The sequence below is a fragment of the Euwallacea similis genome, chromosome 17, assembly GCF_039881205.1.
Source record: "Euwallacea similis isolate ESF13 chromosome 17, ESF131.1, whole genome shotgun sequence".
In the NCBI taxonomy this organism is placed as follows: Eukaryota; Metazoa; Arthropoda; class Insecta; order Coleoptera; family Curculionidae; genus Euwallacea; species Euwallacea similis.
In genome coordinates, this window is record NC_089625.1 from 1668359 (window position 1) to 1693760 (window position 25402).

General features: G+C 34.0%; 4 protein-coding genes across 7 annotated transcripts; 2 read left to right on the forward strand and 2 right to left on the reverse strand.

Moving 5' to 3' along the window:
* The first annotated feature begins 1719 nt into the window (after positions 1–1719).
* Positions 1720–3248, forward strand: LOC136414382 (putative odorant receptor 92a). Of its 2 annotated transcripts, XM_066398370.1 has the most exons (5): positions 1720–2546; positions 2601–2703; positions 2764–2868; positions 2927–3082; positions 3139–3248. In XM_066398370.1, exons 1-5 carry the CDS (start codon positions 2035–2037, stop codon positions 3208–3210), a joined length of 948 nt encoding a protein of 315 aa, XP_066254467.1. In that variant the 5' UTR covers positions 1720–2034; the 3' UTR covers positions 3211–3248. The 2 variants fall into 2 exon arrangements, with proteins under 2 accessions (XP_066254467.1, XP_066254466.1); XM_066398369.1 differs by having other exon boundaries at positions 1720–2703.
* Positions 3249–3476: 228 nt separating this feature from the next.
* RpL24-like (ribosomal protein L24-like) lies at positions 3477–4303 on the reverse strand. The gene is made up of 3 exons (XM_066398371.1): positions 4142–4303; positions 3761–4011; positions 3477–3708 (listed from the first exon to the last, which is right to left on the reverse strand). Exons 1-3 carry the CDS (start codon positions 4220–4222, stop codon positions 3510–3512), a joined length of 531 nt encoding a protein of 176 aa, XP_066254468.1. The 5' UTR covers positions 4223–4303; the 3' UTR covers positions 3477–3509.
* Positions 4304–4644: 341 nt separating this feature from the next.
* On the forward strand, positions 4645–9610 carry Usp1 (ubiquitin specific protease 1). Of its 2 annotated transcripts, XM_066398142.1 has the most exons (10): positions 4646–4891; positions 5336–5530; positions 5586–6119; positions 6173–6417; positions 6793–6946; positions 7001–7167; positions 7221–7358; positions 7412–7657; positions 7709–7876; positions 8617–9610. In XM_066398142.1, exons 2-10 carry the CDS (start codon positions 5347–5349, stop codon positions 8830–8832), a joined length of 2052 nt encoding a protein of 683 aa, XP_066254239.1. In that variant the 5' UTR covers positions 4646–4891; positions 5336–5346; the 3' UTR covers positions 8833–9610. The 2 variants fall into 2 exon arrangements, with proteins under 2 accessions (XP_066254238.1, XP_066254239.1); XM_066398141.1 differs by having other exon boundaries at positions 4645–4891; positions 6793–7167.
* On the reverse strand, positions 9445–22434 carry LOC136414239 (aminopeptidase N-like). 2 transcript variants are annotated; one of them, XM_066398135.1, is made up of 15 exons: positions 22318–22434; positions 16177–16357; positions 13722–13962; positions 13465–13666; positions 13232–13403; positions 12811–13057; positions 12577–12752; positions 12369–12520; positions 11928–12316; positions 11605–11879; positions 11337–11542; positions 11120–11287; positions 10925–11065; positions 9884–9965; positions 9445–9827 (listed from the first exon to the last, which is right to left on the reverse strand). In XM_066398135.1, exons 2-15 carry the CDS (start codon positions 16333–16335, stop codon positions 9675–9677), a joined length of 2763 nt encoding a protein of 920 aa, XP_066254232.1. In that variant the 5' UTR covers positions 16336–16357; positions 22318–22434; the 3' UTR covers positions 9445–9674. The 2 variants fall into 2 exon arrangements, with proteins under 2 accessions (XP_066254232.1, XP_066254233.1); XM_066398136.1 differs by lacking the exon at positions 22318–22434 and adding an exon at positions 22189–22308.
* Between the last annotated feature and the right edge of the window lie 2968 nt (positions 22435–25402).

A 25402-nucleotide genomic window follows, 5' to 3' on the forward strand; every position in this document is an offset into this window, starting at 1 on the left:
TGAAGAACTGGTTAAAATCATTTTTTTAATAAATGTGCATATACAGGACATTTCATAAAGTTGTGTTACACCAAACTTTCCTTTTTTCAATTGGAACACCCCATATGTTATTACAGACTTGGATATCCCTTTCATGGACGAGGTCAATGATATTGTTTCATGGCTCTGTGATACAACGTTTCGAAACTTTTTGGCGACATCTTTAGAAAAATGATTATTTAGATAAATAAGGCAATTAAGGATATGATAGAAAAATGAACAGGCGGTAGAACTCACAAAAAAAAATTCATTTGAACTTCTATGATTTAAAACTTCGATCAAATTCAGGATGTTTCAAAATTACTTTTGGCTATTGTTCAGGATTTCTACAATTTTTGAGATGTTTACGTAAAATTTTGAGCATTCATAATTAGACTTTCCAAATCATGGCGACAATCCATAGGACGATTACTTTTGTGAGGTCAGGTCCGTTTTAACCCTTCCCTCCCCTTTCTTTTGGGTTGTAATAATTTCATGGAATTTGAAATCCAATATTCAATTTAAAAACGTAATTAGTCAATTTTTACATTTCTTTAGTATCCGCAACAATTTTTGAGCTGTTTGAGAAATTAACGGAACTAATGATTTTTTTAAATTTTTTTGGCAAATCGATGTCCGTTTCTGGACACTTTCGTATTAAGGCAAAAATAAGGAATTCAAGAAAACGAATAGTCAGTGGCGTTCCAAAAAAAAAGTCGTAATCTTATAATCTCCTTCAAACTTCTTTAAAGACATTTGGGGCCGATTTTTTATTAAAAACACATCCACAACTTATCCATGAAATAATGCAGTCTTCAATCTATACAGGGTGTAAATGAAATAGAGGAACACATTTTAAGAATTGATTTTACATTCGAAAATATGAAGAAAAGTCGGTATAAACATGGGTCCGTAAAAGCCTCCTAAGGGAGCTACGTCCCTTCGAAGGTGGCCCCCAAGAAACGTGGACTAGCGTGCGGAACCAGCGGAAAAGCTACATTTATATTACATTTCGTTTCATATCTTCCATCAAAAAAATTAGTTTCGTTTTGTTAAACAATTTCACTGCCCAATTTCAGCTTTTCACCTTGTAATGTTTCTTTTAAAGCGGCATATCTTTTAAAGGGTTTGTCGTACGACAATTTATCAAGAGTACCTTTTTTATGTAACTTTAAGCAATAAATCATATTCTAATGTTAAAATATCATAAAGGTCAAAGCATACAGAAATATGTTAAGTAAATGAAACTCCCCCTTTGGTCCGCACACCATTCCAGATTTCTTGGGGGTCACCTTCGTAGGGCCGTAGCTTTCTTAGGAGGCATTTGTAGACTCATGGTTATACCAACTTTTTTTCATATTTTCAAATGTAAAATCCGTCCTTAAAACATGTCCCTTTATTTCATTTATACCTTGTATTTATTTGTTAACGCAAAAGTGTATCAAGGAAAAGAGGATAAAAGACAAGCCCCGTTTATTCACGATCCAAAAAATCTTACCTTCAGTTCATTATCGATTGTTCTTCAGAATATTGATGAGCTCAGTAGAGTTATACACAGGTACCTACAAATTTGGCTGCATTATTCAAGCCTTTTCACGCACAAACCATTTATTAAACCTCTGTATAATTATCAATTTCTTTTAGTGATTAAATTGTGGTTTCCAAGTATAATTACTACTATCGCGCTGAAATAAGATTTTAGAGGTCGATTATTATCGTTGCTTCTTTCGACAAGTTTGAATGTAATATATGAAAAATATTAAAATGGTTATTAAGGTACGTAAAACTTCTGTTTTTAACTGTTGCAAATTCTCAAAATTTTAGCCTAAATGGCGTGATTCCATAGCAGTCACTGAAAAAATCCTGAGTATCACTGAAATTTGGCCCTCAGAAGAGTACACCATCACCCAAAAACTCAAAATACTCTTCTTTTTCGTTACATGTTTAATCTTCGATCTTACTCTTTTGGACGAGTTGAAAAACCTGCTCTTAAGGCAGGATTACGAAGCATTGGCCATGCATCTCTCAACCTTTGGTCTCTATATGGGATATACCATTAAAATCCTCATATTTCAATTCAAGAAGGGGACACCTATGAGGAATTTGTTACAAAGCATTCGACTGTTCGACGAATATTCCACAGAAACGGAGCTATATAAGACGAAATGCATTAAAGCTTCAAATGGTGTGACGTTGTTTTATGTTTCTTGCGTTGCAGTGAGCATTGCTCTTTATTTAAACAAACCATTTTTCACTAAATATAATTTACCCGTCACCTTCTCGCATGAACTGAACACCTATACCTTCTACGGTCTATTAGCCTTACAAAGTTTTTGCAACTACTATTTAGTGATGATAGGAATCTCATTTGATATGATTATAATAGGTTTGATTAACATCGCTACTGCCCAATTTGATATTCTGCAGGAGTCGATTTTAACTTTCAAGCCCAAGAATCCTGCAAGATTGCAGGAAGAGGAACATGAGTTTTTCAGCAAATGTGCCTTTAGGCACGAGGCTGTCGTGAAGTATAGACGACAAATTCTTTTAGATTTAATGTTTTATAGAAAAGCCATTTCTAGATTTATAAATGAGGCTGAAGATGTATTTACCTTTATCTTTCTCGCCCAAAGTCTGGCCACTGTTATATCGATTTGTAATGGAATGTTTCAACTAGCTCATTCGGTACAAGTACAATTTATTGAAAGGTGATATTTGACACTAAAGAATATGAATTTATTATAGGGCGAAATCTTCAGTGTGCAATTTTACTTCAACTGCGCCTTTACTTTTGACGTGCTATTTGAACTCGGTATCTGCTGCTGGTTTGCCACCTTGCTCACCATCAAGGTCTTGTAGTTCTGCTATTTAAAAATTACCTTTCAAGGTATACATATTCTTCAACTAGGGTGTTGAAATTGGTGATGCCTGCTACCATTATGACTGGTTGAACTCGCCGAAGCCTACCAGAAAACTCCTGCAGATGATCATTTTACGCAGTCAGAGACCAATGTACATCACTGCAGGCAAAATTATCAGGCTTTCAATGGGATCATACTTGTCTGTTAGATTTGTCTATTTCAAAAAAAGATTACAGTTAACTGAAGTTTCTTGATTTAGGTTTTGAAGACAGCATACTCTTACTTTGCTTTAATGCAAAGCTTATATGATAAGAAAAGCCAGCTTAAGTAACTCGATGAAGGATTACAGACATGGTCTTTGCAATGGAGATTTTAAAGCACAATCACCATATTCATACTATACTGAAATTTGGTATGCACCCAATAAAATAAAATAAAACTGTCTCTCACATTAAATAGCTGAAAATTTGCAAAAAATCTAAAAAATTATTTTCCTCAAAAGTATTTTTAAGACCATTATCAAAGCCATATTTGAGCTGATTTTCATCTCTGAATTTAGTTACAATCTTGTAAAGACTTCCACAAATTGGAAAACTCAATACAACTTCTTTATTATCTAATGCTAATAACTTATAATGTAACTTCTCCCCCATCTTCAATAATTCCCTCCATTTGCTCTTCGGTCTCACTTTCACTCAATTTAGAATCTTCAGCCATTTGCTGATCCTGTCTTTGCTTAAGACCCACTGCTGGGGAGCGAATAAGTGCCAGATCTCTTTGCACTTCTTTAATATCTCTTTCCTGCTCCAGTTCACGTCCTTTCCGTAATCTGAATAACAAGAAATTTGAAACAACTCAAAATTATTATAATGCTCAATTACCTTTGCATAATATAAGCGCCTTGTCTCTTCTGTCTAATCTTCTCCACTTTCTTCATTGCTTCAACTGTTTTGGTAAACATTTCTCTGTTATATTTCACCGGGATATTTCGTCTCTTTTCGAACTCAAAGGAGGGATCAATGGCCAATTCCTTGCCCACTGTTTTCCTATATGCTTTGGTCCATTTGACTTTACGCGGGTTCTTCTTCTTCTTGAAGGCTGCGTGACATTTTGAACGGCAAAATTTGAAAATCTAGATGAGAGGGTTTTATATTAAGAGAAAACTTAAGAAAATGCGTAAAGAAGGGTCGAACATTTGGATGGTTGTAACATAACCTTCTTCGGGAAGACTTAAGAGGGTTGACATAGGAATAAGGACTTACTTTACAGTCGTTTCTGACGAACTGGATGCCGTGGCCTGGATATATTTTAGAGGAACAAAAATAGCAAGTTTCTATCCGCATCTTCTTGTTTTGATATGCACTTCGCAGTACTCTCGCACGTGTTCGTCAAAGTCAAAATCCCCGACGGACAAAAATAAAAAATTAGACGCTTTCAGACGGCAATTAGTGAACGTCTGATTCAACGCATATCATACGCTAGTCGAAATCACCTATGGAAAAAAAGAAGACACAATTATCAAATGTAACATTGGAACTTAGCAAGAAGTAGTTAATAGAAATCATAGATAACAGATGATAAATTATAGATCATAATGTTAAAATCATAAATAGACTTTTTTCTGTAGTTCAATACTTATACACTATTAGAAAATAGAGGTAAAAGTTCTATACATATTTGACATTGTCGTGATATGGATGCTCCATGTCTATTCTTTATATGAAAACCTCTACTTCTCTCCCTTTGACATTTGACTGACACCTCGTTAATGCCGTTAGACGTTATCGTTTTGTTTATTAATGTTTGGATTTTGGATATTGTACGCGCTTACAATTTAAAAAAATAAGATTTAAAAACGAAATTTATACCTAAAAATCTGTAGCAAAACCTGTTCTTGTAAACTGACACATTGACAACAAATCTAGAATCTTGGCCCAAAAGATCTCGTACCTGGAGAGCTTAATTAGTGGTTAAATCTTACTATTGTTACATACATACATACCTACACACATGTAAGTACGGTTATTTAACGTTATTCTACATTTATCACTATATATTCTATATTTTACCATTTTCTAGTTAATTTCCTATTAAGTGAACAGGTTTTTACATTAATTTTAAAGCTAGTTATTTTGTATTAATGCACTTGACCTACAACTCCCTAAATTAATTTCCTCCAGTTCAAGGGAGTTCCTACTTATTTCTATGTTTTGTAAGATCATAATGAATTTTGTTCTTAATTTGCCTTCTTGTTATTACTTAGAGCCACTAGATCAATGTACTGCCAACTTTACAGTTAAACAAATAATTTTTATGTAAACCATGAAACTTGAAAGATACTCTGTCTCCATTTGAATATTTCCATTAATGTTATCCTTGTGATAATGTTGCCAGGATTTTTCCTGTTGGCTTTTAATTGAGGATTAGTATGAGATAGATTCATTCCATCTTTTCAGGTTTCGAAACTATGCAAAAGATGAGTGGGAAGATACCAGGAAACAGGCCCTTTGCAACTCAACAATTTGAAAATTTGGTATATGGCATTCCCTTAGATGAGGATTTACATCCCACTGTGGAATCTATTAGGGGTGTAGAAATCCCTTACAATAGGTCTGAAAAGGCTGAAGAAACTCCATGGTTTCTGGCAATAGGTATTTCATCCGCAGTCAGCAATTTCTAATGTTCTTTGAGCATATGCTCTTCTAGCTGCTGAATGTAAAAAAGAGTGGTCAGAAGCTCCCATCAGGCCCACAGTTAATTTAACCACCATAGTATCAAACAAGTATACAGAGACTGCACTGAAAAGTAGAAAAAAAAAATCTGTGGAAGAAAATCTGTGGCCACATGTTATAATCCCAGAAGGTCTTTTTGGTTCCAAAGAAGCTTCAGATAGTTCAAACGTCTTAATAAACTTATTAACCCCAGAATCACCACCTCTAAAAAGACGCATAATGGGAGATTACCACGAACCAACCAACTCAGATTTCCAGCCATCTGGAGAATGCAATGTTGCAGTTTTGACTAACATTGGCAACACATGTTTCATGAACAGCGTGGTGTATGCATTGAGGTTCACGCCAACATTTCTGCATCACTTGCATCATCTTCTAGCTGATCTCAGTTTTGTCGACAGCAAATTGAAGGAGGCAAAAGCAAAAACAAGTAGTTTGGGGCGCAATGGGAGTGCTGTGAGTGGTTCCAGTTGGAGAAGTGCAAGCAGCAAAGATCTCTTATCTATTGGTGGGCTTTTGTTTATCTGGTAATGTGGTGGCATTTTGTTAGTGCTGTTTCAGGCAACAATGATGTGATTCCTATACCAAAATTCCAATTGGTGACAGAGAGTCTGCATGCCCTTTATGTGACTATGAATGATATGGAAATGAAAGTGTCACGCACTGCATACCACCCCCATTCATTGCTGCAGGCTGTGAAGGACGCCAACACAATGTTTAAAGGGAATGGTCAACAGGATGCACATGAGTTCTTTATTGAGCTCTTTAGTTGTCTTCGAAGCACCTGTGATAAACTCAACCAGCAGGTGAGACACCACAACAGGATTCTATTATAAAACTTAAAATCTCCAAAATAACAAGTTATTTTTCCTGTCTACATCTTCTGTCATTGTTCATATCTAGGCCGAAAGATAGTCTGAGTAATCATAGTAAATCTGAAATGGCTACTGTGCAAGTTTAGTACAAGTTGCATGCAGGACTCTTGTTTTGCTTGGTAGTCTAAAATTGAAAGAACAAATCCTTGGTTTGTCACGGAATTCAATCTTCTTTACAAATATTTTTAGTGGTTTTTCTCTTTTTGCAAAAATAAAAACGTATCTGTTACCTACTTGATTTGTTGTCACCAATAGTTTGTAATGTTTGACTTTCAAGTCTTAACAAAGTTTTTTTCTTTAATTTAGATTGAGCACCATCCTGATCTTATGAAACCCCCTGAACTTGGATCAGCCAGTATAAATAATAATACAAAAATTTTGGGTATGCGACGTTCCAAAAGACAGCCCCAAAAAAAACTGAAGGGTAGTTTACATCGAAACGAGCATAGCATAGGAAATGGTATTAAATTAAGAATTCACAGTCAAAAACCGATTGTATTAGCTAATTTTATAGATGCTGGAGCAAATTCAGAGGAAAACTTGGCAAACGGTGGAAATGCGATAAAAAAATTTGGATATAACTTTATTGAGGAGGAATTCCAGGGAGTTTTACTGCACCGCACTGTGTGTTCGGAATGCGAAACTGTGAGCCAATTATACGAACCGTTTTTAGAAATTCAAGTATCTAATGCATTTATTCGCCCTAAACTTCACTCTACATAAATTGATTTTAGGTGCCAGTTAGGGAGGCCCAGACTTACTTTCTGGACAGTTCGATTTTTGGTTCAATTTGTGTGACTGCAGAAAAATTGTGCGGTGAAAATAAGTATTTTTGCGAGAATTGCAGCAAGTATAATGAGGCTCTGCGCTCGGTAAATTATCTAGAGCGATTTTTTTATTTCGATTTTATTTTTTTTTGCTGCAGCTTGTATACCAAAAGTTGCCAAATACCATGGTCCTTCACTTGAAGCGCTTCACCACTTCTCTTGAGGGAATGAAAAAATTAAACACATACGTGCCCACGCCGTTGGAAATCCGCTGTTTTTGCGAGGGTTGCGAGAAAGTTCCAAAAACGAAGGAAACCCCGCATAAGTACCAGTTGAGCTGCGTTATTATGCATATAGGGGAAAATATGGTCTCAGGACATTATATTGCCTATTCAAGAGCCTCGGTAAGAGATTTCTCTGATTTTTTTTCTTGCCATCTTGAAAATCTTTTCTAGTTTGATACAAATGACTATTTGGAATGTATGAGAGAGACTCCAAAGAACAGTCTTTCATCAAGCAATAGAGATCTGTCTGCGGCTTTGTTTAAATTCTTTAAATCAAGAACTCAGAACAATTCGAGCGAGATTCAAAATGGGATCGGTTCTAAACAAGGTGACGGCCCGGTAAGAATTTTTGCTACATTACACAGTGATTTTTTACAGTATTACGGATCAACTAACTTACTTATAGGAAATGTTTAATCCTAACTGTATAGACAGTTTTGCCCAAAGTATTAATTTGACATTTGTAGAGTATTGTCATAGATTTTTTTATTAGTCTATACAGATGCAAAAGTATTGCATCTTTTATTATAAAAAAACTTTGTATAATCGCAATGCAAGGAAATATTAAAACATGCCAAAATAATGCAATTTAATCAACATTATCAATTCCGGGTTAATGGCTACTTTATTTATTCTTAGATCACTGTAAAGCCTTTTTATGTTTTACGTTCTCGATTGCATTCAGCTCAACATGTGCTTCGCTGGATTAACACTGTTTAGTACGTTTTCGTTTAACGTCAGGATGATTTCAGATAAATATCGTTCGGTAAATCTCTGTCTGTAATAAAGTTCCAGTGTTCACTATTCTGTGATGATCAGTACAACCTGTAGCTGAAATATGGGCTTCAGTACCACAAAACAAAAGTTATGTTTCTGTCTTCTTTGCTCTATACTAAATCTTAAAATAAAAAATATGTACAGGAAGGTCCCGATGAATTTCTATATGTTGTCAACAGTTAAAGTAAAACGATTTGTACATTTCATCTCGTTATGAAAGATATATAAATTTACATCAATATTATAGTTCTCAAAAATACTAAAAATCTAAATTAATTGTGGATAAATATCCTTGCTCTTAGGTTTGCGAAAGCATAAACTGCTGCAGTATCCGTAAACTAAGCTCAACTACATCGAACTTCAGCGATAACTGGTTAGAATTAAACGACGACAAAGCTGTAATCCTATCAAATGACGACTTCGTGAACAAATTAGGTCATCAATGGGGCACGAACACTCCATATTTGCTATTTTATACTAAAGTAAAACCACGAATTTCGTATAATACTCGTAGCTAAATATTTAGTTCAGGTTATATGTTTTTGCACTGTTATTATTTTTGTACTTGTTATTCTTCTCAAGCCTTTTGTTTTGGGCATTGTTCCTCTGAATATAATGTCAAACGCTATACTTTTTCTACGACCATGAGTGATACAAATAGTAATTAAATTATTAAACAATTTCCTGAGTTTGAGTTTTTGAAATAGCCAACTCGCAGAACGTCAAACTTTCACCTTTCCAGACGAAAGTTAACATTATGGGTCTAGCGACGAAAGCGATGTTCGGTTAGGGTAAAGTATAATAATAGTTGTTTTTTTTACGATGTAGAAAAATAAATTATTCCACATCTACAATCGAATTCTTGATAATTAATTAACAATTGGGGGGAGCCGTTCCCCACTTGTGATTTCTCAATCAGACCAGTATTAATAACTTGTAAGTTATAGGCTTCTAAAATTCGTGATATTAGGTATTAAAGAATAAAAAATATATAGTAATATATTGTAAAATATAAGAATACTGTCTGTTCTATGTACTACTGTTGTTCGTTAAGTAAATTGTCATCACCCTGTATATTTTTTGCATTTTTTCTTCTAATTTTACGTGTGTATACAAATAATTTGCATGCATAAAAAAGACAAATTTAATTATTAAGTACATATTTGTGTATATTAAATACTATGAAATAATAGCAGAGAGTAAAATACCTGCTGCAAAAATTCGTGAGGTTTATAAATTATTCTGAGCTCTTATTGTATATTTATTAATTTTTCCAATTAAAGATGTTTATTTATACATTGTTGTTTTTTATTCGCTACAAGCTTCCTTTCGACGTATTTTTTACGTTTCTGACGTAACACTAATCCTGTGACAATTTCAATAAGATGTCGTGAATGGATTTGCTGTGTTTGGCCTGCCATTGAGTGTTGATTTTTACAGTTTCAAGCGCCTGCTCCACGCCCTTTTTCACCTCCGAGAAGTTCTCTTTGTTCTCTTGGATGAAGTGTTGCAGCTGAAAGGTGTAAGTTTACGTAAACCATCTTTAAAGAGTAACAATGAGCAAAATACCTCCTGGAGTTCTTCCTCATCCTGCATATGCCCAGTTAAAGATGTAAGATACCTGGTGATTCTTCTCTTGTTTGGTGCGACACTGTTGATTGTAACATAGCAAGGTAATAATAATAAAGCAAGTAAGCGATAAGTAATATAAGTCAAATAAAAGGATCTTTTTTGAAATATTCAGTATCAGTAGGTAGTGTTAATGAATATTATTTTGCACCTTTTCTCATTATTTCAAATATTTAGTTCTAATATTTGGCACGTACGCTTCCTATAGAAGTCTAAAGCTAATTTGAAAATCTACACGGTGATATTCTTTGAGTAATCAGACACCCCTTTACCACCCCAATCTTTTCTGTGGTGCGCCACTGTAGGAAAAGTATGCACATATTGTTCTTATATTATAAATATTTAGTGACAAACACTTAAGCCAACTTGTTGAATGATCACTTAAACTCAATTCTGTTAAAACCAACCCTCGTATTTACAAAAGCACATAAGGAATTTGTCAGGTTTAGGTGAACTAACCTTGTGAATTTTTTATTATGATTATCAAATATAGATAAGTATTACCAAATTTAAAAGATAATACTACTTTTTTTTCAATTAACATTTCTAACTATACTGACAACCTAGCAAGAGGCCCTAATTCCAAATACTTTTGGAGTCCCGTTGTGTATTTATTGGTGTTCAGCATATTTACTTTACATTTACGTATACAAATTGTTGGAAAGCAGGACAAAAAGAAAATGTAAGAGATAAAAAGGTTTCTCAATTGAACGAGAAATTTTAAATTTTGGTTAGTGAATATCAGTGGCGTGTCTCAAAAAAGTTGGTCTTGTCACACTGCAAATTTTCGAATTAGCTTTCGGGATCAGTTGATGTAGCCTGAGAAATCTATACTCCAAATTTTTACTAAGTATCTCAAATATTGAAAATGCATTTTTAATTTACACAAAACTAGGAGTTATGCCCTACGAAACATTAGAACTCTCGTTGCACCCTCGCAATTTTCTACTTCTTTCTCTGTTACTCATTCAAATTACTAACTGTTTGAAAATCTTCTTGACATTGTCGAAGAAGAACTTCTTAGCCACATAATATCCTACGTCATTGTTGGCCACAGCACTGAAGACACTGCTGGAATCTTGTCTTCGAATCTTGTCATCATTCAAGGACCAATCCAGATATCTACGATAGAAACGAAAATTGTAACGTTGTCAATTTTCTCTTCAATTTTTATACCTGTTTAACAACCAGATCTCTCTAGTACAACCCAAAACACTCAACAAGGAATTCTTCTCGCTGGCAACATTGGAACGCTGGTACTTCTGCCACAGGAAATTCCACTCTTTTTCTCCTCCATACGTCAAAGCCGTGCAGTAAACGATACTGGATAAATCTTTGGGGATTCTGTGAAGAAGCACATTATTTCAGAATATTTCAGTTGAAGATTAGTTACAATGTAGAATTGTCTGGAGAATCCTGTAGTTTTTTGAACAAAGCTTTAGCATCTTCAATGCATTTTTCTACTCCATATTTGCAACTTCTACTGGCCACTGATATTTGGAACTTTATTTTGTCCAGTTTATCGGACGCTTCTGGTTTGGTCATTTGAAGTCCTCCTAGTTTCTCGTACATTGGAGCCACCAAGGATTTCATGTAGCTCTGATTTAAACAGAAATATATGAGAACATACTTTTTTTTAATATAAATAGTATACCTATTACCTTGAAATGCCCATAAATGGGGTTAGCAATGAGGTGATTCTTCAAAGTGTCTGCTTTCCCTAATGCAGTTTTCCAGGGAAGATATTCGTTTTCTTTTTTTAAGTAATCCAGCATGCTAAAGAATGTGTTGTAGGGTAAACTGCCTACGTAGCTTAAATCGGCAGCGTCAGCGATAAGTTGGACTCGATTTAAACTGGGGATCTTGGAAAGGTCTTCTTTGAGGGCTTGGATCAGCAACTGCCAATTCTTTTCGTCATAGTTTACTTTGTAGATGCCTAAAAAAGAAATATATACTTTTGAATTTATATATTTTATTTGCTCACCAGCCATTTTGTTATTAAAAACCACCCACTCATCATCTTTAGCCAAATCCTCAATGACTTGCTTCTGTTCATCATATTCGCAACTGAGCCAGTATTTGGGAGTCGTTGTTTGAAAATCGGGATTAAATTTGGTAGAGTAACTTAAAGGCACCCACCAGCAGGATCTTTGTTCATCTTTAACTTTTATTGTATCTCTTAAAAACCTTTCCTGAGTTATCTCTACGGAATTGTTCTTGTAATCACGATCGACTTTTATTACTGGATAACCAGTCTGCAAGGTCCAGGTATCCATAATGATCTTCACAGTCAGGGTTTTGGGCAATGAACCAATTTTATGGGCTGCTTCTGTGAGCGATTGCCACAGATCATCTTGCTCTGCATTGTGATATCTACAGAGAACCATAGTTAATGGTAAAATCGATTAAAAATTTAGGAATAAACCTATTTTTTCGAAGATAATTGCTAACCCCAGTCCTCAGAGTCTCCTCTCCAAGGAACAAGCTCATCATCCTCAGAAGGGAAGAACCCTTTTTGTAAGAGATTGTATCGAAGATTTCGTCGATTTCTTTGGGATCGCCTATAGGAACTGAGACCTATAAGGATGTCATATTAGATCAGATGTGAAGAGATTGATCGATTGTTTATTTACTGGATGTGAGGACTTTAGAGCATCAAAGGAAAATACGTTCAGAATATCAGTAGCTCCCTCCTCTTCCAGAGAATTCCATTGAGGGAATAAATGATCAACTGCCACACTTGCCATATAAGTCGCAAATCCTTCATTTAGCCACAGATCAGTCCACCATTCCATTGTCACCAAGTTTCCTAAAAAAAATTTAATTTAGAAAGGCGACAAATTGAATTATAACACAATTCCATATACCAAACCATTGATGAGCCAACTCATGAGCAATTACAGAAGCCACTCCATGTTGACTAGTTTTAGTGGATACTTTGGGGTCGTACAGCAAGTAAGATTCCCGATAGGTGATCAGACCCCAATTTTCCATTGCTCCTGCGCTGAAGTCTGGAATGGCAACCATGTCTTGTTTGGGGAGGGGGTAGTCGATGTTGAAAAACTTTTCGAAGAAGCGAAGAGCTTTAGGGCCCACCTCTTTGGCGAAATCCACCTTAATCATATGGAGGTTAAGAGCAAAGTTAACACACTTAATAGGGGATATTTTAAACAGTACATGGGTAACATCCAGGTGCTTCATCGTTATACGCCAATAAGGACATGGCAACCACCACAAACGTAGGTGTTGGTGTTTTGATTGAGCATGGATTACTTTTTAGTCTCTTACCTGTCCCAGGGCGTCTTCTCTGGACCAAATTCTAAAGGTAACATTGTTTTTGTCATCGGGCAACGGTTCAGCCTCTTTATAGTGGAAATCTGACACCACGTAGGCCACCAAATACGTAGACATGGGTACTGAAACATCAAATCGATCCCAGTACCAACCAGATTTTTCTTTCCTGGAATCCAACGGTTTCTCCATGATTTCTGGTATATCTTCATCTTGATCAAAAAACTTACATAGGTTCAGTGGTCAATAAGGGCATATTACTGATGCTCTTATATCCCTCCTTCCTGGCAATACTGATATCAAAGGTAGCCTTCATTGCTGGCTCGTCAAAGCATGGGAAGGCCCTTCTGGCACTCACTGCCTCAAATTGGGTCACGCCCAACCATTTCTTTTCCTTCGTTTTTGAGTCTTTGTAGCTACTTCTATAAAAACCTGAAAAAGGTACAATAATAAATCCATTACATAATTTTCTTATTATTTGACCTACCTGCTAAGCTATCGTCCAATTTCCCTTTAAAAGGGATGTGGATTTCATATCTGTGGTCCTCAGTTAAGCTTTGTTCGAGCAGAATGATCAGAAAATCGTGCTCCTTTTCATAAGTTACTTTAAGCCCTTTAACGGGTTTTGATGCTTTACTAGAGATGTCCTTTAAGGCCAGGGAGTTTTCTTCGATTTCCAAGCCCTTGGAATGCAACGTTATGTTTGTTGTAGGGGATACACAAGACGTCTAAAAGATTTCGAATGTATTATTCGTTAATTAGAATCTAAATTGGTACGATTATGATTCGCAAAAATTGCTAAAGATTGGATTTCAACTTGACATGAAAAAGATTTTTCGATTGAATATGAAATAGCTGACATTGAAGCCGTTAATATGGGTCATTGCATCGCCTTGTTGCTTTGCTGGGTAAATGGCATGCATATATTATGAATCGTAGCTGAGAAGATCATTTAATTAGTGTTGACCTTAAAATCGTTTCCAATAATTATATTAGTTTCTAAAAACTTGAAGCATTTTTAAAGGTTTTTTCATATAAACACAATGTACAGGGTACCCGTTTTATAAGGCCCCTTGTCGTGAATGAAAGTTGTACGATTTAAAGCTTAGTAGGTATTCCTTTGGAAATCAATGGTGTTGCCAATACTTTCTAAATATTATCAACATCAACATTGAATAGGGGGGACATAAGAGAAACGAAAGTAGCACTTCATATCTCGGAACTTAATGCAATAATGAAAAACTGACATCTGTATTAAAAAGTATTCAAAAAAAGGACCTTAAGAATGTTTCGGTTCTATTCCATGTAAAGGGTGTTTAAGGTTATTAAATACATGTACTTATTTCAAGGGCTGAATCTTTAACCGATTTTATCACAAAAAGTTTTTATGAATGTAGGTCCGCAACGTCTTCGTTTAGGAACTAGAGAGTGTTAAAGTTTCATTTTTAATTTGGTTTTTCTAAAATATTTTTCGACAAAAATGTAATAATCGGACAAAATTTGGTATGCGAGGTTCTATTCATGTATAGAAGTCGGAGGTGGCCATTTTCAACAACTAGTATAATATTAAATTAATTTCAATAATTGATTTATATTAAAGCAATTTTACCCAAGTCATGTTAATTGCAAACCCATTCATCTCCAAAACGATTACTTCTACAGGCATTTTCCAAAAGTGCCTTTTTTCAATGGAAGTAAGTGTACAATAAGCCTGTTAATACAAAAGTGGCATACAGGGTAGCGCAAAAAAGTTAGGGCCAATTAAAATGTGATGGAACCTTGTATGTGGCGTCCTCTATCAGCAATAAAAAAATTAAAACAATATTTGGATTTTACATCATAAAAAACCTCCGTGTATCAAATTTTGCCCGCTTATTGCATTTCTATCCGAAAATATTAAGAAAAACCAAATTAAAAAAGAAATTTTAAAACCCTTTAGCTCTTAAACGAAGACGTTGCGGACATACATTTATAAAAACTTTTTGTCATAAAATCAGTTACAGATTCATTCTTTAAAATAAGTACATGTACTTAATTAACACCCTGTATAAGTAAAAAACTAAACAACAAAATTTTTCATGGATATTTGGAAAAGTATTAACAGTTTGAATAGGTATTATTATCAAACTTTAAATTGCGCAACTCTGTCCTAATTCAACCGACCTCGTATCTCTTACAATAATCGAGGTCCCAGTGGTGGGCCACGCGAAACAAGCACTCTGTATAGAACTTTATCTCAAAAACCATATTTACCAAAATACTCATAGATTCATTAAACTTAATTATTCATAATTTTTATTATTCTTCTTATCGTTATAACATCTGCTTCCCTTTTTTCGTTAATTAAACCAACAGGAAACGTCGGAATTAATTTGGCGATACATTATTGTGAGATCCCTGAATGAAGGTTTTTAATGTAATTTATATGGTTGTTACATTTGAAGTGTAAACAAGCAATTAACTATGCCTTTTCCTATGGTGAGGAAGTAGAGAAGTGTTGCTAACCATTAGCGTTACTACCCATTTGAACACTGTTGTCAATATGCTGATGTTATATGAGAAACGCAATACCAAAATTTTCCCTTTCCGGCTCGAATGTGTGACTGCCCAAAACGATCTGAAATTTGACCAAATTTTGAAAATGTTTATTTTTTTACCTTCTCGAAACAGTTTAAAAGCAACAAAAATCTTCGAATGCCCAAATTGTACTGCGCGAAAATCGCAAATATGTATAACTAACTCTTCATATATTTTTTAATGTAATTTCATGTCTCAGCACGATGTAGGAGCTTAGGTAAAAAAATGCTTTTTTTATAATTTTCCATACAATTCCTGACTACTTAGAACGGCTCCAAAAAATGCTAAAATTTGCAGTAACTGGCTGCTTTGCCGATATCTGACTGCCTAAGAGTTTCTACGATTGTTAAGTTGTCAAGACTTACCTCAATCCACACTTTTCCGGTAAACTCAAAATTATCTTTCTCGCCAAAAGGGGTGATAATTTCAAGTCTATAGCTTTCCGGCATCACACTTTTGGGGAGTCGATAGCCGGTGGTCAGCGACACTGCTATCGAGCCCAAAAGAAGCAGTAGATGCTTCATATTCAGTTGATTGATCTACGAACTGAAGAACGAATTTGATTGATTATAAACGACGTGATAAAAAGTGTCAAAAAACCGTTGTAGATTTGATATTTATTGTTATTTCCAAAAGAAACCCGTTATGATAAATGTTTTTGTCAAATGAGTCATTCATCTGTAAACAATAATAATTACACAGAATTATTTAAGATCCGTATGTAACTGTTGTAACTTCGATTAAGTGCTTTGTTTGTTATTAATAGCATGCAGTACCACTCCCATTGTAATGTGGTTCAAGTCGAATAATAATTACTAACGCAGACTTTCTACTCTTGTAATAGGTAATGTAAAACATAAGGAAATGTAAATAACTGGTGGTATTATACTAGTATGGCACTTAATACTTAGATAGGTACAACAGTACATGTTTACCTACAGGGTGGCCGTTTGAAAACGAAACACGCGCAGGTCTTAACAGCTAAGAGAATTTATGAAAAAACGCTCGGACACATAAAACTTATTTTTGAGGGGGAACCATTTTCGGCTAATTAGGACTCCCCTATCTGCAATCCCTTAAGCGGGAGGGCGTTCATCCCCAAAATCTTAAATGGAAATGGGGGTCGAGTGACACCTCATTTTGAAGGTAATTCAATGAACTTTATATCCCCCGAGTTTCAAGTCTCTGCAGTTAACATAACCAAGATGGAGGCTTCCCAAAGATGCGCAAATTGAGTTACTTTATCTGTTTTACTTTACTACGGTAACAAAAAATATTCCGGACAAACTTAAATGGTGCAATAGAAAACAGTGGTCTTTACGCATGTGCAATAAAAATGTACTTAATACTATACGGAAATTTTACTTAACTTTAATTGGATTTTAACGCAAAAATAGAAATTACGTTGTTCGACGGCAGTTTGAATAAAATCTTTTTTATTGCATGGAGGTCCGAGATGGGCATTTCCAACATTTACTAAATTGACTTGTAGTAACTTTACTTTTATTTACAAAATGTAAAACGTAATCTCTATTTTTGCGTTAGAATCCAATTAATGTTAAGTAAAATTGTCGTAAATTGTTAAGTACATCTTTATTGCACATGCGTAAAGGCCACTGTTTCTACTGCGCCATTTAAGTTTGTCCGGAATATTTTCTGTTACCGTAGTAAAGTAAAACAGATAAAGTAACTCAACGTAAATAACTGAATTTGCGCATCTTTGGGAAACCGCTATCTTGGTTGTGTTGACAGCAGAAACTTGAAACTTGGGAGTTATAAAATACATTAAATTGCCTTCAAAATGAGGTGTCACTCGACTCCCATTTTCATTTAAAATTTCGGGGATGAACGCCCTCCCGCTTAAGGGATTCAGATAGAGGGGTCCGAATTAGCCGAAAATGTTTCCCCCTCAAAAATAAGTTCCGAGCGTTTTTTCATAAATTCTCTTAGCCGTTCAGAACTGCGCGTATTTCGTTTTCAAGAGGCCACCCTGTATAAGTAATCTCTTCAATGAGCATGGCTATCATTGAACACAAAAAATTCCTTAGATATTAAAGAAAAAACGTCTTTAGAATGGTGTAAGAAAAGCATTATATAATCCTATTGCATATTAATTCTCAATGGTAAATGGTCAATTTTGCCATCAAAAAACACCGCTGCCTATTTGAATGCAGGAAATCAATGATTAATTAATGTGTTGAATGTGAAATTTTTGACGTTTACACAGAAGTAAAATAAAAATAAAGCAAGTAAAGGTATTACAAAATGGAATTAATTTTGCATAAAATTTGTTTGTAGTTGATTTTGCATAATTGAATATTACTGATCGACAAATAATAAAATTGAGCATAAACAAAGCAGATAATTTCATACAACTGCAAATTTGATATTTCAACAATGCAGTACTGCTTTCTTCTCATCACGCTGAATCGCTCATTGGTGAATTACCGCGGCTATTTTCACTAGTGCAATTATCACGATAATTTTCCTGGTCGCTCGAGCGATCTCGTAACAAATTGATATAATTCAATTTTGCGGCCATATTCTTCGAGGACATGACTCATGAACTTCTTTTCTTAAATACTATTTGTGGGGTGAAAACGAATCTGTAATTTTTGATAAATTTACACCGGTGTAATTTAAGCTGAAAAACGTACGCGTGTTTTTTTTGAGTTTAATTTCCATTCAAGCAAACTTCCCAAAAATGATCGATAATTGAACAAATTAAGTTAAAAAATATATATATTTGGCTTTGATATGTGAATGGAAGAAAAGTTGTCATATGGATTAAATGGATAAAAAACTATGTATGTTATTCAAAATAAAATTGTTGTCAAGGATGGATAAAGTGGATAAAAAACTTACCCCCTTTTGGACAAAGTAACTAAATAAAAAACAAATAAAACTAAAAATGGATTTTTATCCATTGAAATGTTAACTTTGACTCACAATTCAGAACCAAATATCAAATTTTATTTAATTTGTTCACTTATCTGCTTTATTTGTGGCTATTTATGCTCAATTTTAATCCTTATTTATCTGTAATAATCAATTACGATCAATGCAATAACCGTCAAGCAGATTTATTGAAAATTCCACTTTGTGATTGTATTTACTCCGTATTGATTGTACTTCTCTCTAAATACTAAAATTTCTAAGTCTAAACTATTTCTCCCAGTAAATAAATCTTCTGTTCATTTAATTAGTGCATTTAATTAATGATATTGTCCCTTCATTTAGCTTCAGTTCTTAATTATAAAGAAGAAAAGTCCTCAAAGTTGTGAATGACGCAATTAGGTTAAAAGCCAGGTAATTTGATTCTAATTAATGCTAATTAAGCTGCAATTTTTTAAAGGTTTCAAAGCTGATGCTGCGGTTTTGATATAAATTTGTTGCAATCAGAAATGACCACTCATCATGAAGCCAAACGTTTTAAGCGAGCTAAAAATATGAATACAATTTGCTCAGAAAATGGAAAATCCAGCTTTAAAAACGTATTTATATCTCAAACATGGATCGAGATATTGACGACAAAGTACAATAATATGACTAATATCTACTCTGTCAAGTCCAGTAAACTCTTAAGTAGAGCGATGTTAGTTTATAGATTACAGAACTCTTAATTTTTAGAGTGCAAATGCTTTTAAAATAATGAATTAAAGGTGAAAAATACATATCTCTCAGGAATAGGTCAAGTAATTAACTACAAGTAACAACGCAAAATTCTCTATAAATATAATTGAAAGTTGCTCTATCGACAGTAATAAACAGGATTGTAACACTTCATTTAAAAGTTACGGAGGAGTTAAATCAGCCTATACAAATGTTCAGAAGACATACAGAGTGTTAATTAAGTACATCTACTTATTTTAAGGGATGAATTTGTAACTGATTTTATGACAAAAAGTTTCTATGAATGTAGGTCCGCAACGTCTTCGTTTAAGAGCTAGAGGGTGTTAAAATTTCATTTTTAATTTGTTTTTTTCTGAATATTTTCGAATAGAGATGTAATAATCGAACAAAATTGGGTATACAGGGTTTTTTATGATACAAAATCCAAATATTGTTTTAATTTTTTGATTACTGATAGAGGACGCCACATACCGGGTTCCATCACATTTTAATTGGCCCCAATTTTTTTGCCTTGCCCTGTATGCCACTTTTAGATTAACAGGCTTATTTTACACTTACTTCCATTGAAAAAAGGCACTCTTGGAAAATGTCTGCAGAAGTAACCATTTTAGAGATAGGCGGGTTTGCAATTAACTTGACTTGGGTAAAATTGATCTAATAACAATTATGAAATTATCAAAATTAGTTTAATATTATAATAATTGTTGAAAATGACCACCTCCGCCTTCTATGCATGTATAGCACCCCGCATACCAAGTTTTGGCCGATATTACAATACATTTTCATCCGAAAATATTTAAAAAAAACCAAATGAAAAATGAAATTTCAACATTCTCTAGTTCTTAAACGAAGACTTTGCGGACCTACATTCATAGAAACTTTTTGTGGTAAAATTAGTTAAAGATTAATCTCGTGAAATAAATACATGTACTTAATTAACACCCTATATATGTATAAAATTTAACAATACTGCAATACTTAGAATTTGAACTAAACTCAAGTAAAATCACCAAATCTTTTAAAACGTTTAGTGATTTCAGCTGCTTTCTGTAGATTCCAACAAACCTAATCTTGCTTGCATATTCATCTATCACGAATAAAGTCAAAAACGGACGTAAAATTTTAAATAGTCTAATATAACTTGAAGTAACCTTACTAAATTCGTATTAATGTACTTTTGAAATATCTAGGTTTTTCACAACGTATATGTGGGCGTTTTTCTGTGTAATTTGAGTCATATAGGGACTTCAGTGTATTCAGATGTATTTTGCTATTTTTTTGAATGACCCATAGCCCAAATTACCTAACAAGCCATTATTTATCAAGATGGTTCAGGTAGTTTTGCGAGCACCTATTGGATTGTGATTCCATTAAAGTCATAATAGAAACTTTTCATTTACTCGATTTTCAGGAATGAAAAAAAAAATTATTTTTTTTCTGTTAAAATCTGTATTTTTAATGAATATTCCTGTTATAATTCCATAGGTAAAAAAATCTAAAAAAACCCTAGACTACTTTCATAAATAATCACTATACTTGTTAGGTGATTTTGCCTATGATTTCTTAAAAAAAAACGACGAAATGCATTGCATTAAAACCTCTACGGTCTATGTCAAAAATAATCCTCTATATACAATATATTTCCAAAAACGTAGGCAATATTTGGGAAATGAAAAGTTCTTGTCAAAACATTTTACTTATGCTTATAAATTGTTTTCCAAAAATTTACACTTACGGAAATACAGCTCTTCAAAATTTGATAGATGAAATTTAAGGAATTTATTTCAAAGTAATAAATTTATTTTTAACAATTTTAACACAAAAATGTTGTTTGTTTTGCTATCTAGATGATAAAGTAAAAAATGCACGCAATGGTGTTTTTCTCAAAAACGATTTGGTTTGCGTCAATCAAGGGTACTTTTTCTTTCTTAGATACGCCGGAAATCTGATAAACACATAACGACTAAAACAACCCAAGACCTTAAAAGTTTAAGAAAAAAGAAGTCGAGGGCAGCCTCCCCTCCGGCTATCGGAAAATGTAGAAAAAAATGTTAGGTCCTATCTTATTAATTTGGTATTGTCTACGAGTAACCCAAAAGTCATTCAATTTCTTCAACTGGAAGAAAAGTTAGTTAGAAAAGAGTATTTTCGTTATCAACGTTCGAAGAGCTGTAGATTCTTAAAGGTAAGTTTTTGGAAAACAATTTATAAGAATAAGTACAATCTTTTGACAAGAACTTTTCATTTCCGGGATATTGCCCACATTTTTGGAAACACCCTGTACATTTTAATTATCCTGATCTAACTGGATCTTGCCTGAAAGCCCAGTATACGAGCTCCAATAAATTCAAGAGAACTTTTGGAACCTGAACTATCCTGAACTTACTAAGTACATTTAACCTGAAGTAGTCTTACCAAAACCGTATCAATTTGCATTTCAAAATAAAAGCGCGAATGTCTATTTGCGGTTTCAATTCCGATTAATGTGAGAAATTAATTAGCACAACCTCGCTAAAGTTTTTCATAAATATTATTGGGAGACAATAAAAAAAAGGATTAATAATATGAGTAGAATTTTAATTTTAGATTTTTGCATAAACAAACATCATGGTACAGTGACGTGGACCGATTCATGAAATTTTGAAAAATTTTAATCGGTCCTAAGGAGACTTACTTCTACGGGCTTGTCCATAGTGTAAGACTCCCAATAGGGATTTTAGTATATTTGAAAACCAACAACATACCGGCTACACCATAGAACACCTGAACCGAAACGAGCCACTCTAACTAATGACCAATTTGCATACGAGATCCTGCATTATATAGGTATCTACACACCTGCTGAAAACTGGTACCATATATCGGTAACTCACCTCTTCTGGTCAGTGGTCAATGATATCCCAAGTGACCATCAAAATATTTCGCCAGACCACAATAACAGTTATCTCCCGACTTGCAGACACTTTAATGTATACTACTTTGGTTTAGTTTAATTTTATTGTTTAAGTGTATGAGTCCCCACCTATGGCGAGGTCAGGGGCGGAGGGTTCCCAAACGTTATCATTATTGAATATGTAGGTAATCTATGAGAGTGCCTAAGAGGGTATGCACGTGTAAAAAATGGAGGACATTTTGATGTTTAAACATGTTTTTCTCTAACACCAATAGTTAGCGGGCATAACTCAGCAATACGTATTGTGTCGAAACTTACGCTATGAGATTAATAAGCATTTATTCCGAAGTGGGCACCTGTTATTTTAAACATTGAAATTAGTTGCAAATAGTGTATTAGCCAATTTCAACACAATACCCCAGCAAAAACGCCTGAAATTAACTGAGTCATTGACTTGCAATTTGTTACTGAGTGTGCAATAATAATTACTATAAAAAAGCATAAAGAAATTTATTAGGGCAGTAGAAACCCTGCGTCGAAGACTAAAGAGCAATGTAAGTGGGCTTGATGATAGACATAGTACCAAATATGTCGACATCTAGTGGCATACTTTAAACCATTTTTCTTTAATTATCATTATTTAAGTTTTTTAGCGTTTAAGCACCATCTATTGCTTATTGGTTGTTCTACGAGAGAAAGCCCATAAACATTCTACTTTATTTTGTACTTAGCTGCTGATAGATGGCAGCAACGATGTAGTAGAGTTGTTTCCAACAGATTTTAAAAAAATCGATATCGCCTAGCTTTGATATTTTCTTAACTGGAGAACGTTGCGAAACTTAACTCATAAAAAAGAAAAACAAGGAAAGCTTTCAAAATGTTGGACATTAGCAACAGCTTCTATAAGCTGCCTCCATCGACTTTATGTTCGCTTTTTTGGGATTGAGTCTGTGGTATAGATGCAACATGAGCTAAATCTGAAGGCTTCGAAATATTAAGACATACTTTAGTACTCCGATTTTTTAAATCGTAAAATTTATAGTTTTTGTGTTTTTTTATAAAAAGTACAACACGGATCCTATGTCATTTCAAATAAAATTATTTTCAGGGATGGATGAAATGAATAAAAAAATTAACCTGTTTTTGGACAAAATAGCTAAATAAAAAACAAATAAAACTAAAAATGGGTTTTTATCCATTTAAATGTTATGTTAATTTTGACCATTCAGAACAAAAATTAAATGTTGTTTAATTTCTTCAATTATCTGCTTTATTTGTAGCCATTTATGCTCAATTTTAATCTTTATTTATCAGTAGTAATCAATTACGATCAATGTAATAACAGCCAAGTAGATTTATTGCAAAATTTCACTTTGTAATTGTACTTAAATTATTGTCAGGAATTTTAATATTATGATTTTTTTCCGGATATTTTTGGAAATGTATTAATTTCTAAATTTCTATTTGACCAATTATTCCGCATTAAAATTCGCAACTTTGCCTAAATTCAACCGGTTTTCGTATTGTAATCACTAAGGTAGCAAAACTAATACATAGAATTTGTAACACGCTGTATATCTTCAATTACTAAAGAAATTGGATACCTATAGAATTAATTTCTATGCAAATGGGCACAAAATAAAGCGGAAAATTTCATTCAATTGTCAATACGATATTTCAACAATGCAATATTGGTTTGCGTTGAGTCAATCACTGGCGAATTACAGTGGTAATTTGCATTAGTGTAATTATCGCGATTTTTTCCCTGGTGACCCTAGCTATCTTGTATGTATCTTGGAAACTTCTTAAATACAATTCGTGCAAGGCAAGTGAATCTATCGTTTTCAACAACTTTAACTCATGCAAGTGCACCCAAAGAAGACCCACGCACGTTTGTACTTTTTTCCGCCTTAATTTGCACTTGAGTAAATTTGTCGAAAATTATCGATAATTGAATGCACTGCGAAAAAAGTGATATTTGGCTCTGAATTGTGGGTCAAAGGCAACACATCTATGAAATGGATAAAAAATTATATAATTTTAAAGGAAATTATTGTCGGGAAGAAAATAGAAATGTGCCTTAGACAAGTGTTGTTAACTCAAGTTAGTTCAGGTCAGTTTTTTCAGCACACATTTCAGTAGCAAATTATTCAGCATTAAATTCTGCAACTTCACCTCAATTTAACCAACTATCGAATTAAAACTACAAAAACAGCAATGTATAATCCACGGAACTTGTGCCACCCTCCATATTTTCAATTACCAAACAAATTGAGTACCCATAGGATGAATTTAAGAATAATGTATCTATGCAAATGCTTTGAGATTCGATCTGTGACTAAATCGTCTTGCACGACATAAGCGGAAGATGCCTATCGAAGATGCGAAATTAAATCGAAGTTATAGGTTACCTTATGTGTTAGATAACTGATAGTTAGCTTAGAAAGCTCTCTTTGATTTTAAGTATTCACAAGTTCTTTCGATCACATAAATCTTCAGGTTCAGTCATAATTTTTTCAAGACGTCTCCCATTGTCCCAAAGCCATAAAAGACCGGCAATAGTTTCAAAATCAAGTTCTAGTTTCTAAACTAATACGTTTCCCACCAACGTCATTGTTCCATAGATAACAGAAGGAATTACGTGTGTCCTTAAATGTCGAGTTTACATCATTTTTCTCACATTTCTGCACGCGATCGCATTCAGATTTTGATAGAAAATTTAGCGGACGAATGGCCAAATCTCGGAAATCAATAGATCATCGGAATCAATAGGAAACACTCCAAAATTAGCTTTGAAGAATTTCGAAGCAAATTTTCAGCCATACTTGGGAATACTTGAGGTTTCTCGTTGGTCTTGGCAGTCGCGAAGTTTTCCTTTTTATGGTTTTCGATACCATTGGTTATTTCGCTACATTTCGGCTTTCACTTGAGAGAGGCCAGACTTCATATATTGGCAGTATCAGCGTCTTCAGTCAAGTTTTCCCATTACATAATCTGAAAGAATATAAAAAGTGTCAACAGAACATAGAAGAATCGAACAATAGAGCGAATTTACGGCACTAGTG

Coding starts and splice junctions, on each gene's coding strand:
- LOC136414382 (XM_066398369.1), top strand. CDS start 2,035: ATGCATCTCTCAACCTTTGGTCTCTATATGGGATATACCATTAAAATC. Junction 2,704..2,763: donor TGTTTCAACTAGCTCATTCG/GTACAAGTACAA, acceptor AATTTATTATAG/GGCGAAATCTTCAGTGTGCA. Junction 3,083..3,138: donor CAATGGGATCATACTTGTCT/GTTAGATTTGTC, acceptor TTCTTGATTTAG/GTTTTGAAGACAGCATACTC.
- RpL24-like (XM_066398371.1), bottom strand. CDS start 4,222: ATGCGGATAGAAACTTGCTATTTTTGTTCCTCTAAAATATATCCAGGC. Junction 4,012..4,141: donor TCGTCAGAAACGACTGTAAA/GTAAGTCCTTAT, acceptor CCTCTCATCTAG/ATTTTCAAATTTTGCCGTTC. Junction 3,709..3,760: donor GGCGCTTATATTATGCAAAG/GTAATTGAGCAT, acceptor CTTGTTATTCAG/ATTACGGAAAGGACGTGAAC.
- Usp1 (XM_066398141.1), top strand. CDS start 5,347: ATGCAAAAGATGAGTGGGAAGATACCAGGAAACAGGCCCTTTGCAACT. Junction 7,359..7,411: donor ATAATGAGGCTCTGCGCTCG/GTAAATTATCTA, acceptor TTTTTGCTGCAG/CTTGTATACCAAAAGTTGCC. Junction 7,658..7,708: donor TTGCCTATTCAAGAGCCTCG/GTAAGAGATTTC, acceptor AATCTTTTCTAG/TTTGATACAAATGACTATTT.
- LOC136414239 (XM_066398135.1), bottom strand. CDS start 16,335: ATGAAGCATCTACTGCTTCTTTTGGGCTCGATAGCAGTGTCGCTGACC. Junction 13,404..13,464: donor TTATTGACCACTGAACCTAT/GTAAGTTTTTTG, acceptor GTTGGATTCCAG/GAAAGAAAAATCTGGTTGGT. Junction 11,543..11,604: donor CCATTTATGGGCATTTCAAG/GTAATAGGTATA, acceptor TGTTTAAATCAG/AGCTACATGAAATCCTTGGT.